The sequence below is a fragment of the Kogia breviceps genome, chromosome 20 (assembly GCF_026419965.1).
Source record: "Kogia breviceps isolate mKogBre1 chromosome 20, mKogBre1 haplotype 1, whole genome shotgun sequence".
Lineage (NCBI taxonomy): Eukaryota > Metazoa > Chordata > Mammalia > Artiodactyla > Physeteridae > Kogia > Kogia breviceps.
This window is the reverse complement of record NC_081329.1, coordinates 13185093-13204417: the sequence shown is the minus strand read 5'-3', so window position 1 is coordinate 13204417 and position 19325 is coordinate 13185093. Positions and strand designations below refer to the sequence as shown.

The 19325-nt window shown below is 41.8% G+C and overlaps 1 protein-coding gene across 3 annotated transcripts in view; it reads left to right on the top strand.

Moving 5' to 3' along the window:
• The window catches only part of FAT1 (FAT atypical cadherin 1), a 124239-nt gene extending 105543 nt beyond the window's left edge, over positions 1-18696 (top strand). Inside the window, exons 17-29 of one of the 3 annotated variants that reach the window (XM_067022297.1) lie at positions 1685-1828; positions 2382-2579; positions 3000-3801; positions 3948-4079; positions 5943-6100; positions 6765-7227; positions 7908-8061; positions 8215-8325; positions 9811-10442; positions 11152-11289; positions 13774-13833; positions 16229-16264; positions 17270-18696. In XM_067022297.1, the coding sequence (XP_066878398.1) occupies positions 1685-1828; positions 2382-2579; positions 3000-3801; positions 3948-4079; positions 5943-6100; positions 6765-7227; positions 7908-8061; positions 8215-8325; positions 9811-10442; positions 11152-11289; positions 13774-13833; positions 16229-16264; positions 17270-17898 (3657 nt within the window). In that variant the 3' untranslated portion in view covers positions 17899-18696. The remainder of the gene's footprint in view (positions 1-1684; positions 1829-2381; positions 2580-2999; positions 3802-3947; positions 4080-5942; positions 6101-6764; positions 7228-7907; positions 8062-8214; positions 8326-9810; positions 10443-11151; positions 11290-13773; positions 13834-16228; positions 16265-17269) is intronic. The other 2 variants (XM_059049523.2, XM_059049524.2) reach the window with 2 other exon arrangements.
• The last annotated feature ends 629 nt before the right edge of the window (positions 18697-19325 follow it).

Here is a 19325-nt window from a genome sequence, read left to right as displayed (position 1 = left end):
CCGATGCTGTGAGCCCAGGTGTAACAGCACAGGAGATGGTTTCTGAAGACCAGTCCTACAGCAGGTCTAAGTGTTATCCAGAGGTGGGAGGAACAGTGACAGTTAGTTAATCAGTTATGAAACAACAAGAGCCCAAATTGGGAAAGTAGCGATGACGAGTGAATGACAAGACAAATGCAGGAACTTTGTAGAGGAAAAATTAGGGTCCACAGAGCTCAGCCATGGCCCTCCAGAGAAAGCAGAGGTGGCAGATGACTCGATGTGTTTCAGTCTTGCTATGACTGGGTAGTGCCATTAAAGACGAGTAGGAGGTCACAGGGCGTAAACTCAGCACTGGGAGAGGTGCTTGAATGTGGTTTTCAATATGCTGATTTGTAGAGGGAAGTGGCCTAGTCAGGTAAAATTATTCAGCCAGTATTTAGAGATTTTAGTCAAACTTAAGAGACTTGAAAGCTGGAAATACAGATATGGCACATGCCTCTGAAGATGATTATGGAAGTGATCTGAGGTATTGAGATAAAAGTGAGTGAATAAGGAGAGAGGCAAGCCCTCCCTCCCTTTATCCATCCGTCCATCCATCCATCTACTTAGTCATCTGCTCTCACAGACGGGAGGGGAGCTGCCTCAGAGGTAGTGAAGTGAAGGGGAAGTGAAAGAGCCTTGGTTTGGGGAATTGGAAGGGCATTGATGATAATAAAGACTGTAATTTCAGAAGAATAGTGGGTAAATCCAAGATTAGAGGAATTTGGGGAGATAGTGCTGAGATATTTTATCAAAGTCCATTCTTCCTTTTCTGACCTATTATTCTTGAGTGGGGACTTTCCGAGAGTTTAGGAAGCATGACTGTTATGCTTAGGATTGCAGTACTGCTGGGCAGAACAAAACTTAGTATTTTTGACTGAAACACTTCTCATATCCTTTAGTATATTCGTGTCCATTATGAGATAGCAAAAGAGAGTCTCCCAAGCTACGTCGCCCACTTTTTGTTGGAGCGTCTTTCAGGACTGACATTCTGCAGCACGTCCTCTGGGGGTTAGCCAGCTCCCTGGCCTCTTCACTGCTCATTCTGGAAGAGAGAGCTTAAAAGAAACTGTCCTGGAAGAGAGGCCACCTCACTTAATTCACCTTCTTTTGCAGGAAGTCCCGAAGAGAGGATCTTGGGGGATGTAGACAGTTGACTACAATCCAAGAGTGACATGGATGGGGAGGGTGGGCCGAGTGTTGAGAGTGAGTGAGCCCTCGAGGGCGGGAGGCGGCTTGCTGTCTGTCTGCTTCTGGCTCAGAGTCACACTGGGGCCGGAGGGAAGGTTGCCTTCCCCGCCACCAGTAAAGCAACAGCCTTCGACATACATGATGTTTTCTCTCATCTTTGTATTACTTTTCTGTCTTAATTTCTGTTAATAGATCTGCAGGTTTTCAAAGTTAGAACAGTTTAACGGAACAAGTACGTTTCTGAGAAGGATTGGAGATTCTCATCCCTGTTAGTAACTTTTTCTGTTGAGCAGATACATTACATTTTGCAGATCAGTTGTTTGTAAGCTAGGGAATTGCCCGCCTGCAGGACACGGGGAATGGCAGGCCCTCAGATCCGCCCCTCCAGTAATCAGAAGTACGCTTCAGGCTGAACCCTGCGCTTGGGCCTTGTGGAAATGGACATGATTCTCTTTATCTTTTCCCCAAAAAGATTTCAGGTTACACGCTCACCGTGCAGGCCTCGGACAACGGCAGTCCACCCAGAGTCACCACGACCACTGTGAACATAGACGTGTCAGATGTCAACGACAACGCTCCCATCTTCTCCAGGGGAAACTACAGCCTGATCATCCAGGTGATCCTGGGCCCAAGCCTCACTGAACGCACCCCTGTTGAAATACGCTCTTTTGTTGGCCTCAGTGGTTTGTTTGAAATATCTTTCTTTTCCAAAGACTATTTTTGAGAAAAATGGGAACAGTGACATAACAGGGGTCTCCATCGATACTAAAAGATGAGCATTTCCAAGATGCTGTCATCTCTGCTTGTGCTTTGATTTTTAAGATAGTCTCGCTAGCTTGATTGTTAACCTTATCTTCTGCCCTTGCGTTTCCTCCTCGCCCCTTACCCTCCCTCCTCCTTCCCACTCCTCCTCCAAACACCTCCCCTCCCTCACCCCTCCCGGCACCCCTCCCTCACTCCCCCCACACCTTTCTTCTCCCATGCCCCCTCCCCTCCAGCCCCCTCCTTTCCCACCCTCTTCTCCCTCCCCTCCTTCCCATCACCACCACCCCTCCTCTCTCCTTCCAAATGGAGCGGCAGTGTCTGTTTTCTGTAAATTTCATATTATAGAAAACTTGTATATGAGACGGGGTTTTGTTGACAGTTGTTTGGTTCTCTTACTCTTGCAGGAAAATAAGCCTGTGGGGTTCAGCGTGCTGCAGCTGGCAGTGACGGACAGGGACTCCTCCCACAATGGCCCTCCCTTCTTCTTCAGCATCGTGAGTGGAAACAAGGAGGGGGCGTTTGAAGTCAACCAGCAGGGAGCCCTCCTGACGGCAGCTACCATAGATAGGAAAGTGACAGATCATTACTTACTGCACATTAAGGTATTGAAGTCTTGCTTTATGATTTTGTTGTGGACTCATGGAGAAGAGCTGCTTTGGTGGTTGTCTTGTCTTGTGTAAACAGCTTACATTGCATGAGAAGACGAAACTAAATTACAATTACAGTCTTTTTCTGGCTTTTTGGTCAGACCTTCATTTTTATCCCATGGCACTTCGTGGGGGCTTATTTATTCATTTGGTTACTTTGTCATAGACGTTGGTAGAGCTAAATTTCAACATAAATTAGTGAAAGGGCTAGAAAGAAGTATTTACCCTGTCCCTTGAAAATACTGCTCATGTGGAAAACTAATATCTAACAATTGATAATATTTTAGAACTTGAACAATGTAAATATATTTTTATTAAGAAGTTGTAAACGACGACACGGACGAAGGTGATTTTTTTTTTTCCCTTTTCTTGTAGGTGGCAGATAACGGAAAGCCTCAGTTGTCATCTTTGACATACATTGACATTAGAGTCATTGAAGAGAGCATCTATCCTCCTGCAATTTTGCCGCTAGAGATTTTCATTACTGCTTTTGGAGAGGAGTACTCAGGTGGCGTCATTGGGAAGATCCACGCGACAGACCAAGACGTGTATGACACGTTAACCTACAGCCTCGATCCCCAGATGGACAGCCTCTTCTCTGTCTCCAGCACGGGGGGCAAGCTGATAGCCCACAAGAAGCTGGACATGGGGCAGTACCTCCTCAACATCAGTGTAACGGACGGGAAATTTACCACGGCAGCTGACGTCACGGTGCACATCAGACAAGTGACGCAGGAGATGTTGAACCAGACCATGGCCGTCCGCTTTGCCAACCTCACCCCGGAAGAGTTCGTTGGTGACTATTGGCGCAACTTCCAGCGAGCTTTGCGGAACATCCTGGGCGTGAGGAGGAGCGACATTCAGATCGTTAGCTTGCAGCCCTCCGAGCCTCATCCGCATCTGGACATCTTGCTTTTTGTAGACAAATCAGGTAGCGCCCAGGTCTCAACAAAACAACTTCTGCACAAGATTAATTCTTCCGTGACGGATATTGAGGAGATCAGTGGTGTGAGGATATTGGATGTGTTCCAGAAGCTCTGTGCGGGGCTGGATTGCCCCTGGAGATTCTGTGACGAAAAGGTGTCCTTGGATGAAAGTGCGATGTCAACGCATAGCACAGCCAGATTGAGCTTTGTGACCCCGCGCCACCATAGGACAGCTGTGTGTCTCTGCACAGGTAACGCACATACACACGTGGAAGTAGGCAGTGCAGGTCATTTCATGTACGACCTGTGAAGGCTATACGTTAAAGATCGTTTTCTTGAAATTCCTATTAATTAGCTCTCCCCCCTGCCCCTTTTTTTTTTTTTTTTTTTAACAAAGGGGGAAAATGCCCACTTGTCCATCGTGGATGTGAAGACAGTCCGTGCCCTGAAGGATCTGAATGTGTCACTGATCCCAGAGAGGAGACATACAGCTGCGTTTGTCCAGGTGGCAAGTTTGGCCATTGCCCAGGTGAGAGATTCAGTAATTAAGAGTACTTTTATTTAAAAAAGTAACTTTCAGTGTTTCGTATTTTCTTCTTTGTTGGAGTTGAAAAGTATTGTAAAGTATGTTTATTATAACAAGTCAGACATAGAGGCAAATAAAGAATAAAGTAGTAGCTTTTCCTTCCTCTCCTCCTCTCTCATCAGAGCTCATATAAACGTACAGTCCCGTATGTACAGATTTATTGTCCTTTTCCTTTCACATCTTTGTTTTTTAAGGAAACTAAGGAGTGATTACATCTAACACAGGCCTCTTTTCCTCTGTTATTTATGAGCATCTTGCCAAGTCCTAATGCTTGTTAATAGTTGCACAGCATTTTGTAGCATGGCTATACCATCATTTATTCAACATGGTGCTTACGTGTAGAGATTCAGTTTATGTTCTCCTATGTTACAAGAAGAATCCCTAAACGTGTATCCTTACGTATTGGTGCTTTCATTTCTGTACAGCAGATTGTAAAACTGGGCCTTACCTGTGTCAGAGGTGAACTGCACTTTAATTTGTAGATATGCCGTTGTGTTAGTTTCCCAAAAGTTGTGCCAGTTCCTGTTTCTTCCAGTCGTGTGTGAAGGTCTCATTCCCCATTATTTTGCTAATATTGAAGGTTTTCAATTAAATAACAAATCCCGGGCTTCCCTGGTGGCGCTGTGGTTAAGAATCCGCCTGCCAGTGCAGGGGACACGGGTTCGAGCCCTGGTCTGGGAAGATCCCACATGCCGTGGAGCAACAGTGCCCATGAACCACAACTGCTGAGCCTGCGCGTCTGGAGCCTGTGCTCCGCAACGAGAGGCCGCGACAGTGAGAGGCCCGCGCACCGCGATGAAGAGTGGCCCCCGCTCGCCGCAACTAGAGGAAGCCCTCGCACAGAAACGAAGACCCAACACAGCCAAAAATCAATAAATAAATTTATTTTTTTTAAAAAAAACAACAACAACAACAAATCCCCCATCTAATAAGCATGAAATGATATCTAATTATTTTAATTGCCATTTCTCTGGCTACTTTGAAAGTAGTCTTTTCATTTGTTCATTGCCTATTAGCACTTCCTTTTCTGTGACTGGCCTGTTCCTATTATCTGCTTGATTATCTGGATTATTTGTCTGTTTCTTATCTTTAATGTCTGGATCTCTGGAGCTCTTTGTGTATTTTGATCAGTAACATCTGCATAACGCTGTCTGTATGTTATTGATCTTTTGATTTGTTTAATTTTTATTTTGTCACTTCTGCATAATTTTACAAAACAATTTTCATCTCTGGATTGACATTATTTTCATCATTTTTGTAGAATGGGAATTGTTTTATGTCTTGCTTGAGAAGGTTTCCCAAACCACCTTCAGGCTATGTATTTTCCTAAACTGCTTTCTAATAATTTTATAATGGATATTTCATATTTAGGTCTTTTATTATCTTAGAATTCATTTCTCTGTGATACAGTAGTCTAACTTATTCTCTCCAAATGGAGATCCAGTTATGCTGTGCTGTTTATTAAACAAGTACACATTTCCCATTGAATTACATTTTATAATGTTATAATCATAGATCCAAAACTTGAGGGCTTCCCTGGTGGCGCAGTGGTTGAGAGTCCGCCTGCCGATGCAGGGGACACGGGTTCGTAACCCGGTCCGGGAAGATCCCACACGCCGCGGAGCGGCTGGGCCCGTGAGCCATGGCCGCTGAGCCTGCGCGTCCAGAGCCTGTGCTCCGCAACGGAAGAGGCCTCCGTACCGCAAACAAATAAAAAAACTTGAATTAGGGTGGGAGTGTGGGGACACACTTATAAAAATATTTAAAGTTGATTCTGATTTATTTTTTCTTCTTTGTGATTCACAGGGAGTTCTTCCGTAACATTTACTGGAAACAGCTTTGTGAAATATCGTCTAATGGAAAATGAAAACAAGTTAGAGATGAAACTGACCATGAGGCTGCGAACATACTCCACCCATGCGGTTGTCATGTACGCTCGCGGGACTGACTACAGCATCTTGGAGGTGAGTGTTTTTGCATGTTTGTACCTCAGATTGTGGGAGACTTTAAAAATATAAATTCCATTTTATGTTCAGATTGTCCATTTTTTAAAAGAATAAAGTAAGCAAAATGAAATGTTTGAGTTATTCATTTAAATTAATACGTACACATAAGTTTTGTAGAATGAAAAGCTCTTTTTGCTCTGCGGTGACATAGACATTTACTTCTGTTTTTTACAAACGTTTTTAGATACCTGTGACTGTTGCATTCAAACTCTAAGTGATATTGCACCTTAGTAATATTATAGGGAGTTTATAGAAAGGTCGTACGTATGCTTGAAGTGATAATTAGCTTGCCTACTTTTTTTTTTTTTTAGCATGATTCATTTTTGACTTCTGATAAAACCTATTTATGGTTTTGGTTTATTATGTTTTTGGTTATTATGCTATTTTGGTTGTTGTTCGGTACAGTTAATTATTAGTCACACAACGCCTTTAGGATATGCAGTTGAAATTTGATATCCTTGAAAGGTCCATTTTTATTATCTGTACAATGAACAAACGAGCGTGTGTTCTGTAGTACTTAAATGCGAGGGCTTACTTTCTTCCTTCAGTCACCAAACATGATCTGAAACTGTGCATGAAGACTCCATGAGAGTAACGTGAACAGTGATTGTTTCTGTCATAGATCCACAACGGAAGGCTGCAGTACAAATTCGACTGTGGAAGCGGCCCAGGCATCGTCTCTGTCCAGAGCATACAGGTCAACGATGGGCTGTGGCACGCGGTGTCTCTTGAAGTGAATGGAAACTACGCCAGGTTGGTTCTAGACCAGGTCCACACCGCATCAGGCACAGCCCCGGGGACGCTGAAGACCCTCAACCTGGATAGCCATGTGTTTTTCGGTGGCCACATCCGTCAGCAGGGCTCACGGCATGGAAGAAGCCCCCAGATTGGCAGTGGTTTCAGGGGTTGTATGGACTCCATTTATCTGAACGGGCAAGAACTCCCTTTAAATAACAAACCAAGGAGCTACGCACACATTGAAGAATCAGTGGACGTGTCTCCTGGGTGCTTGTTAACAGCTACGGAAGACTGCTCGAGCAGCCCTTGCCAGAACGGAGGCGCCTGCCACCCCTCACCCACTGGAGGTAAGCTTCACAAGTGAGCCTTCTTTAAACGTTACATGCATATGTGCTTGAGGGGAAGTTCCCCTGTGTTTCTGCTCTTTTTATTCAGTCAGTTTTGTCAGATCCTGCAGCCAGCATGGGATCTGAGTAGCATACATGATGCTGTAGCGGAGCGGGATTTTTTAATGCATCCCAGCAGTGGCTGGAGGGGACAGTTTCTCTCCCGCTGAGCTGCGGCTGCACTGCTTCGTGTTTCCAAACATGTCTCATTCTGCACCAGTAGCCACAGGAAACCACAGCTGACCGTGAACTCCTCTCCAGCCACACGGACACTGACCTGGGGGTTAGAATTGGTTCCACGTAGTTCTTCTTGAGGCCTCCTTTTATCCAGTGGCCCAGCAAGGGTTCTGCTAGCCTTGCTCGCTCTAGGTGGGCATAGAAGTGGTTTTCCAGAAGGCCTTGGACCCCTCATAAATTATGGTGAACTAGAGCTGGTTATGAGTTCTCTCTTCAGTTCTTCGTGTTTTGGTAATACCAGCAGTAGACAACTTTTTACCCAGAGGGAATGGGAATTTTACTAGGTTTTACAGGTCTTGGAGAGCTAAATCTTCACCTAAACTTAAAAGTAAAAATGAATATACTGAGACTTATTTTTTGAGCTACTGAATGATAGCACTTTTTGTTCCCTTTTGCTGATATAGGTTATTACTGCAAATGCAGTGCCTTGTACATAGGGACCTATTGTGAGGTGGGCGTCAATCCGTGTTCCTCCAACCCCTGCCTGTACGGTGGCACCTGCATTGTGGACAATGGAGACTTCCTTTGTCAATGTAGAGGATTATATACTGGTCAGAGGTATGTAGAGTTTTCTTAGCTTTCACAGTTAATTTTAACATTAGCGTTCCTAATGTAATCATGTGTGTAAAATACATTCACTCATTACCGTTTTGCTGTATTTGTTTACAGTAGAAGTATTAGGTTTATGTTTATTTTTTCCTTGTTCTTTAGGTGCCAGCTTAGTCCCTACTGCAAAGATGAACCCTGTAAAAATGGTGGAACATGTTTTGACAGTTTGGATGGTGCTGTCTGTCAGTGTGACTCAGGTTTTAGGGGAGAAAGGTAACTGGCTTCTTTCAAGATTTGTATTTGCAGCTCTCTGTAGTTTCACAGTGATCAGCAGATGCAACGAAACTTCTTTAATTTGGACTGTGTTGCTTCAGGATTTGAATTCAGAGCTCATAATGGCTCCTTGTATAATTTATCTTTCCATTCTTTAAAATAAAAAAATACTGAGCAAATGAATATAATATTATAATGCTTGAAATATTATATGCTTTAAATACATAATGCTTCTATACTTTAAAAAACATTATCTATGAACAAAGAATGTATGGGTGCTTGCAGGAAGTAACTGTTTGAGGAATGAGTAAGATTGTGTATTTTAAAGCAGACACCCGTGGAGTTGTTACCTATCTATGAGAGTGATGACATTTTTTCATCATTTATGTAGCATCTAAAATCATTTTCCACTCTCTCAGTATCTTCTGTGAGCCTTCCATAATCCTGAGAGGTGATAATTATTTTCCAGGTGAAGAAAATGAGGCACTAAGGTGCCTGTTGTTGACCTTGAAAGAAGTGACTTTTAGTTCCAGATGTCATTTCACCTAGTTTTTAAACCAAATTGGTGAAGTCTTACTCAGTGCTTGTTACTTGTAAGTGCCTAGTGCTGTACATCTAGAAAAGCCTTCACCATCGTATCAGTCTTGTTAGAAGGCTTGAAGCACGACCCGCCTGCAGAGATTCGCCTAAGGTTTTTCTCTAGTAGTGGTTGTGGTCTTGAACTTTGCCATCAGTCCCATGGTTTTCATTTGTGAGTCTCCTTTAATTCTAGACAATACTCAATATATTTAACAAAAATGTCTCAGTAATCAAAATTGTAATGCTAGGTGAGTATAGGGGATGCTAAGCAGATACATTTTGTTAAAGGAGGAAGGGTTCGAAGTGGCAGATGGATCTGTGCAGGTGCAAAATATGCCCATTTGGGAAGGCGGGTGGCTGGGCGGCAGGGGTGAGGGGATTGCGTGCGGACAAGTCCGTAAGGGTGAGGGTCTGAGGGAGATTTTCAACAGGGAGAAGCATATAAAAACGGAAGACAGAGTTTTCTAGCCTTTTTACATGCTTTATGGAACTGTCATTTTTCCAAACAGGAACATTTTCTGAGAAATTTAACCTAGTCTCTTGAAATACATTTATCATGCACATTCTAAATTTCTGGATCAGAAATCAAGACAAACTGAGGTTTAGCCCATGAGTTTGATTTAGTAGTCTGTTGAATCCTTAGAAAACAGGCAGTTAAAGATTGACTTGGCATAATGTTTATCTCCCAAATGTACAGGGTATGGAATCAAATGATTCATTACTCCACGAAAGGTTTTTTGTGTAGTTATTGTTGTCAGTAGTGTATTTTGGGGTGTCATACATTTGGTCCTGTTTTGGGTGGACCTTATTCAGGAGGAATTAGCCCTTAGTCTCTAAGAGTCATAGGCCTGGCACGTTCTGGCTCATGTTGCAAAGGCCTCTCCTCAATCTGGGCTGTCTTGGCAGGTGTCAGAGTGACATTGACGAATGTGCTGGCAACCCCTGCCGAAATGGGGCCCTTTGCGAGAACACACACGGCTCCTACCGCTGTAACTGCAGCCGTGAGTACAGAGGCAGACACTGTGAGGACGTCACCCCGAACCAATACGTGTCAACCCCCTGGGACATCGGCCTGGCTGAGGGGATCGGCATCGTGGTTTTCATAATGGGCATCTTTCTACTGGTGCTGCTGTTTATCTTCTGCCGCAAGATGATTAGTCGAAAGAAGAAACACCAGCCCAAACCTGAGGACAAACACTTGGGACCCAGTGCAGCTTTCTTGCAAAGGCCGTATTTTGACTCAAAGGTAAATAAGAACGTGTACTCCGATGTACCACCCCAGGTGCCTGTCCGTCCTATCTCCTACACTCCAAGCATTCCAAGCGACTCTAGAAACAACCTTGACCGAAACTCCTTCGAAGGATCTACTATACCCGAGCACCCCGAATTCAGCACCTTTAACCCCGAGTCTGTGCACGGACACCGGAAAGCCGTGGCCGTCTGCAGCGTGGCCCCAAACCTGCCTCCGCCGCCTCCTTCAAACTCTCCTTCTGACAGTGACTCAATCCAGAAGCCGAACTGGGACTTCGACTATGATAGTAAGAACAACTTTCTAAATCTTGATAAAATGTCACTGAGCAATGGACAGTGAGATTACAAGTTCTGCCAGAGCTTCTGGTGGTTCAGATCAAACTGCGGAGTCTGTGCTAGTGGTGGATGTGCTCAGACTCTGTAGAGCTCTGGGACGACTGGAAAGCTTTTCCTGATGCCCCAGCCCTGGCTGAGCACTGTGGCTGCAAAAATGTTATTTTAATTTAGGAATTGAATGTAGTCATGTTCCAGTTCATCTGGAAAGATCATTTTATCTTTGTAATTGATGTGGGTTCTCAACTATAATTTGGAGGGACTTTTATGACAAAAAAAATTGGGAGGGCATTTGTGTAATAGGATTTTTTTTCTAACGTGGCCAGAGAAAGTGACGGTATTTAAGTGGCCTGACATATATTTGATGCTTTGAAAAAAGCTATAGGTATCATTTTCAAATAAAATTTTAATTCCCCAGGTCGTCTAATGGTGTCCACAGGCAGGTTTATTGCGAATTTCTATTCTGTGAATCTGCAAGCTATATTTGTAGGTTTTTGGTTTTGTTTTTCAGATGTTTCTGGTTTTTTCTTTTGATGTTATTTCACTAAACAAATCCCGGGCAGTCTGTGAGTCACACTTGCTTTGCGTCAGGATACAGCAGGGAAGAAAACAGAGTCTCTGCCTTCACGGAGTGTAACTGGTTTGTCTGTCATCTCCTTTTAGCTAAAGTAGTGGATCTTGATCCTTGTCTCTCCAAAAAACCACTGGAGGACAAGCCTTCTCAGCCGTACAGTGCCCGGGAAAGCCTGTGTGAAGTGCAGTCCCTGAGCTCCTTCCAGTCGGAGTCGTGTGATGACAACGGTGAGTAAACACACATCTGAGATGCTCTGGTTCCCCCGCTAACTGTCCACAGCCCCGCTCTCATGATGCGGCTCATCATGTAGACGCACCCGGTGCCCCGGGTTTGGTTTCTCACGGTCTTCACATTTCACTTCGGGCCACAGTTAGACAATGCCTTGGACAGCCTTGCGTGAACTTCCAACTAGGGAAAATGTTTAAAATGTTCTTAGTGCTTAGGTATTGGGACTGTAGCAACTGGTCAGTAATAAGGAAGAAAATATAATTAATTAAAAGGTAATGTCTGTCTGATTGGTTAACTTCACTTTGACCTTTCTCCACAACAGTGAAGATTATAGAAGTTATGTGGATTTTTTAAAAACCCTTGTAACAGCTTCCTTGCGCATACCCCACGCACACACACTTACACCCTCACGGCCCTAAGAGGAGAAGCCATAGTCTGAAACATGCAACCACAGCGGCACCTGCGGTATTACAAGGTTTTATTTGTCTCTTCCCCCAACTCCCCTGCGGCCTCAGCTCCCATTTGGATCAGAGCATACTGACTGAGAGCACAGTCTAAGAGATCGCTAGTAAGTTGATTATATTTCTAATGAAGAAGGTTTGATGGTGGGATCATTGACGCCAGTTTTGTTTATCTGAGGATAAATCACATTGATAACCAGCTTTACCATATTAACACATACCAGTAGAGAAAACTGTCAATATTCAGAAATATTAAAAAGTGAGTTTTTAGTGGAAATTTTTGAATGTCAGAATTAGTAATTTTTTTGTGTAAAAATGCCATGTGTAAACTGAATTGTTTGTGAATCCAGAGTAAATGGCCCACAATACACCGAAGAGACCTTTCTAAACTAAGGATGGCCATAAGTGTGTTCCATTCACTCCTGAATCACTTTAAGCACGTTATGTATGATAATCAAGGTACACCTGTGTTTATCATCTAGTGATGAAGTATATGGACATAACTCTGCTTATTAAACCAACAACAAAGTAGAATTCTTTTCTTAGGTTTAATTCTGAAACATTAGAGTTGCTGATTTATGTAATAATTTATATCTTTGTCCTTAAATGCTCTTCGTAAACCTCAGAATTTTGTCAGCATTTTCTTTCTTTTCCTAGTTTTTTTCATTGAAACATCATTCTTAATACTCTTAAATAGCTTTAATAAGCTATGGTCAAATTAGTTATGAAAATTAATTGCCAGACAATACAATGTGAGAAAAAATACATTTTCCAGGAGTGTCTGTATTTTAATCTTTATCATAATTTTAATCCTTATCAGTCATAAAGTCTGTATTAAGAGTGTATTTAAATTATATTTTTAGTTTTCCAAGGCTGTTGTAATAGATTACATAGTGGCTTAAGACAAGATAAATTTGTGACAGTTCTGTAGTTTAGAAATCTGACGCTTGTCTCAGTCGGCTAAATTTAAGATGTCGGTAGGGTTGCCTCCTTTCTGGAGACTCCAAGGGAGAATCCCTTTCCTGCACTTTTTCCAGCTTCTAGAGGCTGCCCCCGTTCCTTGGCTCACGGCTGACTCTTCCATCCCTCACAGACAGCAACAGGGCACCTCCTGGCCGTTCTGCTCTAGTCACAGCTCCCTCCAGCCACAGCTGGGAAAGTTGCTTCCCGTGTAAGAACCCTTGTGGTTACTTTGGGCCCACACGGATAATAGAGGAAAATCCTCTCATCGCGGGGTCTTTAACTTAATCATGTTAGCAGAGTCCCTTTTGCCAAGGATAGTAACATAGTCACAGGCTCCCAGGTTAGGACGCGTACATCGTTGAGGGCCATCTTTCAGCCTATTACACGCATGCTTATTTATTGTGGCATAGAGGCTTTAAAACAATTGACAGGGAAAACAAATGAAAGGGAATTTACACAGGAAACAGCCAGGCAGACAGTCTGCATTTCTCTGCTGTATGTTAGCTCACCAGCTGTTAACTCATCTGCAGAAAGACAAGAAAATTGGGGTGGGAGCACATAGAACAGAGACAAAGCCATTTTTATTTTTATGTTGCATATTTTACCTTATATTGCTCTTAATTTTTTTTTTCTGGGAAGAATATGAGTTTATTAAATGGACCCAGAAAATTGGCTTAGCAAGTATTTGACTCTTTGAGTATGAAATCTTTTGCCCATGGGATGTTAAAATAAGGATTATTTTGTCATGACTTGATTCATAATTGTAATTGTGACACAAATTTATGGCTAAAAATTTTTTTCCTAAATTACAGTATCATATGGTTACTCTGTTCCTTTGATTAATAATAACAAATATATAGCTTGATTAGAAAAATCTCTGAGACATATAAGGAACAGAGTGCAAGGGTCATACATAATTATATTATATAGCTATGTTAAAGTCACATTTTTAAAACTATGAGGTAGAAATTATATAATATAAAGAAATGCTGTTTAATGCACTGTCTCCTGACTAACTGAAGATTTTCCTAATTTACTCCTTTTGTACCTTTTTACAAGCTTCCATAGTGACTGTAATACACCTTGTCAATGCTGTAGTTGACACGGTGACTAAAGAAGGTATAGTCGTGTGTGTGATCTGTGTCTGTGTTCACAGTGACTGTCCCTGGAGTTGTGTGCTTTTGCCTACTGTAGTGGTGTACAAAGTCCTTATGTTATGGCTCTGAGGAGGTTGAATACTTTTATTTTGTGCAGGTGTGTACATTAATAATCCAGATACATTGCAAAATATTTTTATATATGTGTGTCTGTAGTCTTTGTTACTTTTTGCCGTTCACAGTGAATTGACACAGAAGTCAGAAGTCACCTGTAGGGTCTCGACAGCTACCTTTACATGGCACAATATTAAGAAGTTAGATTACATGGCACAATGTTAAGAAGTTAGAAGTAATTCTATCTAAAAGAATTTTTAATATAAAAAATTCTCTTCATATGAATAGGAGTAAAACTAACACACAGCTTTTATAATTAATTGTAACTGACTCTTCCTTTTTGGATTTTCCCTGAGGTATGGTCAAAGAAAATTATAGAACATAATAAGGTATATTTTCATATTTGGTTGAGTGAAAATTATTGAATAGGAAGCTTTATCTGCTCAAAATTATAGGAAATACCTGCCTTAAATTATCTTAAATTAAATTAGCCCTTTATTATACACTGAAATTCAAGTAATCACATGCAAACTGCACAGGCATTTTCAACCTATAAGTCAGATCACCGTAGAGCTTGTGAACACCCTAATTGTTAGGCCCTAGCACCAAGGTTTCTGATTGAGGAGGTCCGGATGGGGCCCTGAGAATTTGCATTTCCAACCAGCCCCCAGTTAATTCTGGTGTTACTGGTCTAAGGATCGCACTTTGAGAACTACTGGCATAGACCACCAAGAGTACATAAAGCTTAGGGGATCCTTTTTGCTAGGACATGTGTGTCGCCAAGATTTAGGTGAGAGAAGGATGGTTTCAAGCCAAGTTTGATGGGATGGGGCAGGGGTGAGGTTTCCGTGTTTACTAATTACAGTTACTGATGAGCCTTACACTTATTTTCCTAAGATGTACCATGTCTTTGCTTGGTGAGTCAGAAGGTGATCTATATTTTGTCTACTGAATTTTAGTTTTCCCGTGATGAAATTCTAATATTTTAAATAGTGAAAGAGTTGAAAGAAGCAAAATGTGAATGGTTCTTTCATTGCAGAGTCTCTTTCATTGAAAAGTATTTTTGGCATAGTAAATATTAATTGAGTTTAAAATTGAAAGCTAGTTTAAATTTAAGAATTATTGAGTGCCTATTTAGTAACAAAAATGGTCAATCCTCTTTTTAAAAAGAAACTACCACATTTTTAGCAGGCTTTTTAGAATAATTCTATAGATACATGTAAGCTAAATACTGGCTTATTCATGTTTTAGAATCACCACAGTTTTTTCAGATTTTGATTTAAATTCCTAGAAGAGAACTGTCAAATCTTCTTTGTTCCAAATTATTTTATCACAAGGATTTTCAAGAACATCATTGAATGAACAGAAGGCATTGGGCTTGTTTGGAAAGTCACTAATCACCATGATTCTTACTTCCACAATGATAAGAATCATGATGATCGCCAACAGTTAGTGCTTGACCTACATTATCTGATTTAATCCTCCAAATAACTAAGGGATTTCCACCCCCATTTCAAAGATAAGAGCCTGAAGCTTAGCCGGGGTAAGCAACCTGCCCAGGGTCTTGGGATTCACACTGACTGTCTCTGCTCCATGCTGGAGTTCCGCACGCAAAACGAGGACCCTGAAAGAGCAAGTGGACGGGTAGGCTCAGGGTTACAGGCAGCTAATGGTGTCTCCAAGGAAAGGTGGACAACGTAGGTGTAAAATCGTATTCAAACTGGGTAAGGTTTGGAGAGATTTTCTCTTGGCTGTTCATAAGTGTCTAAGTGCATTCATGGTTTCTCTGAATTTAATGGCCATGTGAAGGCCTTGCTGTGCTGGAAAGTATGTGTCTCTTGTATCACTGTGGCTTTTGTATTTGGGTTATCACGTAAGGGACCTGATGTGACCGAGCCTTTCATAATATTTCACAGTAACGTGAGGGTATCGTTTAAACTCCTTACCAGTTTACATTTTATTAGAGCCTACAGACTTTCAGTTACTCCTAACAAAATTTTGTGTTTTCCGGATTAGCTCGCCAGAAACAAGGGAAAGAGAGTAAAATCCTGAGTTTGCAGGCACAGCCCCTACTTCATCATCACTTGTCTTTTCCCTCCACTCCCACGTCCCATTTTATTTGTGCTACACAAATTGCTCACCATTTGGAATTTTCATAGGTAATGCCTTAGAGGCATGGTCCATGGCTGACTGGGCCTTTATAAACAGTTTGTATTGTGTTATGTACTTATCTTTATTGCCTTTCCAGCCGTCCTTCTCTTTTAATTACAAATGTTTTCTTTTCTCTCTACTCTGCAACCAAGAGTCTTTTGCTGCTCCTGACCTCAGCAAATCAAGAGGTGACTTACGCATGCCAGTTGTTCACTGTTAATTCACTAAAACCAATTGGCGGAGGTTCGACCCAGTGCTGACTTGCTTCATGTGTTTGCGCAGTAACTAGTGCATAGTTGTTTGTGCCCTGCATTCTAAACGCGGCTGCCTCACCTTCGCCCGTCTGCCAAAGGATTTCAAAAATCCTGGGGGGGGGGGGTGTTAATCATTATACTTTTATAATATGTAGTTGAAAATGATCCTTAGTCCTTTTTAAAGTAAGAAAAATTGTAGTTTATCAAAAATTGTGTTACATTTTTCAATGTTTAATTGCATTTTGTTTGATTTGGAGGCATGCTTTGATATGTCACTGTATTAATATAGTTCATTGTTTTTCTTAGGGCTAATGAAAATAGTACAATTTTTAATATTAAACTTATTATAATGTTATTATAAAGGAAATTTATTTTTAAAATTTTAGCATGCTAAAGATTGCTTTTATTTAAAGGCTCACATTAATTAGTATTTTTTTTAACGACAAGTAGTGCAGATCAAGTGACATTTAATATTTTACTAAATAGAGACTTCTTTCTGAAAGGACAAAATTTCTTTACCAGTGTCCTAAGCCTGAACTAATACTCTTCTTTCTAAAGAGCAGTGGGTTCTAAATTACAAGAGGAAAGCTGAAAGGGTGATTGGAATCATTTGAAGAAAAGTGCATGTATCTTGATGCTAGCATACTGCTGCTGTTACAACTTCCATTTCTTTATGTAAGCACCTAACACTCGAGTGTTAGGTGCTTACATAAAACTAAGTCCACATTTTAGGAGCAGAGCCTAATTCATAGAGGTTCTCAAAAGTGGTTCGGGATGGGAGGATGTCTTCAAAGCAGAGACCAGGGGTTTCCAGAATGTTGATCCTCTGTGCGTGGGAACGCCTTTGCACCTGTGTGTGTTGCATACCCTGAGCCCTTTTTCCATGGCACACACTCTTAGGAGGAAGACACGTTGAAATCTGTTTCCTTTTCTACCAAGGGTATCACTGGGATACATCAGATTGGATGCCAGGTGTCCCTCTGCCAGATATACAGGAGTTCCCCAATTACGAGGTGATGGATGAGCAGACGCCCCTGTACTCGGCAGATCCGAACGCCATCGATACAGACTATTACCCTGGAGGCTACGACCTCGAGAGTGACTTTCCACCCCCGCCAGAGGACTTCCCCGTGCCTGACGAGCTGCCACCCTTACCCCCAGAATTCAGTGACCAGTTTGAATCCATACACCCTCCCAGAGACATGCCCACTGCAGGGAGCCTGGGCTCTTCATCGAGAAGCCGGCAGAGGTTCAACTTGAATCAGTATCTGCCCAATTTCTATCCTGCCGATATGTCTGAACCTCAGAAAGCAGGCCCTGGTGAGAACAGTGCTCGCAGAGAACCCTACGCCCCTTACCCTCCAGGGTATCAAAGGAGCTTTGAAGCCTCCACTGTAGAGAACATGCCCGTGTCCGTGTACGCCTCCACAGCTTCCTGCTCTGACGTGTCCGCGTGCTGTGAAGCCGAGTCTGAGGTCATGATGAGTGACTACGAGAGTGGAGATGACGGCCACTTCGAAGAGGTGACGATCCCTCCGCTCGATTCTCAACAGCATACGGAGGTCTGACGCTCAGACTCCCCCCAAAGTGCCTGAACCATAATGAACCTAGAGATTCTGTCAGTGATCTCCCGCATTGTTCTTTGCAGCAGTGCTTAAGCGCTTTTTTCGGTGAGCTGAAACGGGCATGGCTGCACTGAATCCCGCGCCTCGTGACCTGTTAGCCATTTCCAGCGTCCTAACCTTCTGTCTTTGGCTGAGGTTTACGTCGGCTGTGCCATTTCTGAGCAACTTTTTGTATTTACATTTGTCTGTGTTAAAATAATGAAACGAAAATCAGTCCTCCTATCTTGTTAGCATGATTCATGTATTTATATAGATTTGATTATTTTAATTTTCCTCTTTTTTTTGTAAATTTTATGTACAGATTTGATTTTTTCATAGTTTTAACTAGATTTTCAAGATACTTTGTGCATTTTTTGACCGAATTTTGGTGGTGTTAGTGTCATTACCTAGCACCCTGATTTTTTAATATAACCAGGGTTTCACTCTGTGTCCTTTTCAACTGAAGTATGACGTTTCGTTAATACATTTCAGTATAGTCATTCATTTCTATCTGTACATAGGATGAGGACAGATCCCATACATGGACATGTCTTAAATGGGTTGCTGTATTTTAGAATTATAAAGATTTTTCATTATTGGAAAGTGTAATGGGGACCTTCTGCAGACTGTTTAGAACCAAAACCACCATGACACAGTTTTTATAGTGTCTGTATATTTGTGATGCAATGGTCTTGTAAAGGTTTTTACTGAAAACTACCATTAGCCAGTCTTTCTTACTGACAATAAATTATTAATAAAATACTTTAGCTTTACTGCCTGTTATTCCTCCGTATTTATACTCCTGTTCAGGATTCAGTTAATGAATTGAGAAAGAAGGATTGGATGGATGGATGGATAGAAGGATGGATATAGCTTTTTTTGGCTTAAATATGAAGTTTCTTTGCAGTTGCCAAAACCAGACTGTACTTACAGATGTTGCCACTAGGTGGCAGTATATAGCTACGTGCTACTGCTCAAAACTAGGTGTAGAGGCAAACAGCACTCTTATGTAATAAGTATTTTCTAACTAAAACGTCAAGAAAACTTTTCTTATGCATTTTTAATTTTATTGCTATTTCTTTTGGCCATAATTGCAAAGCATCTATGCTTTTATCCTATGATTTATATCAAAAACAAAGCATTTTATGAAGCATTTTATCTTTCTGTTGTCAAAGAACACATCATACTTCTATAGGATTTAACGTGAAACTCAGAAGCTATTCTTCCATGTGTATTTATAGTCAAAATCATCTCTCCATCCCACAAATATTTGTTCAGTACAGACCATGTGCCAGCCACTGTGATACGAATTACACAGAATCAAGTGTTCTTAGAACTCTGCAAAGACACAGTTTCCCTTTAGGTAAAGTGCCTTCGTTATTTTATTAAAT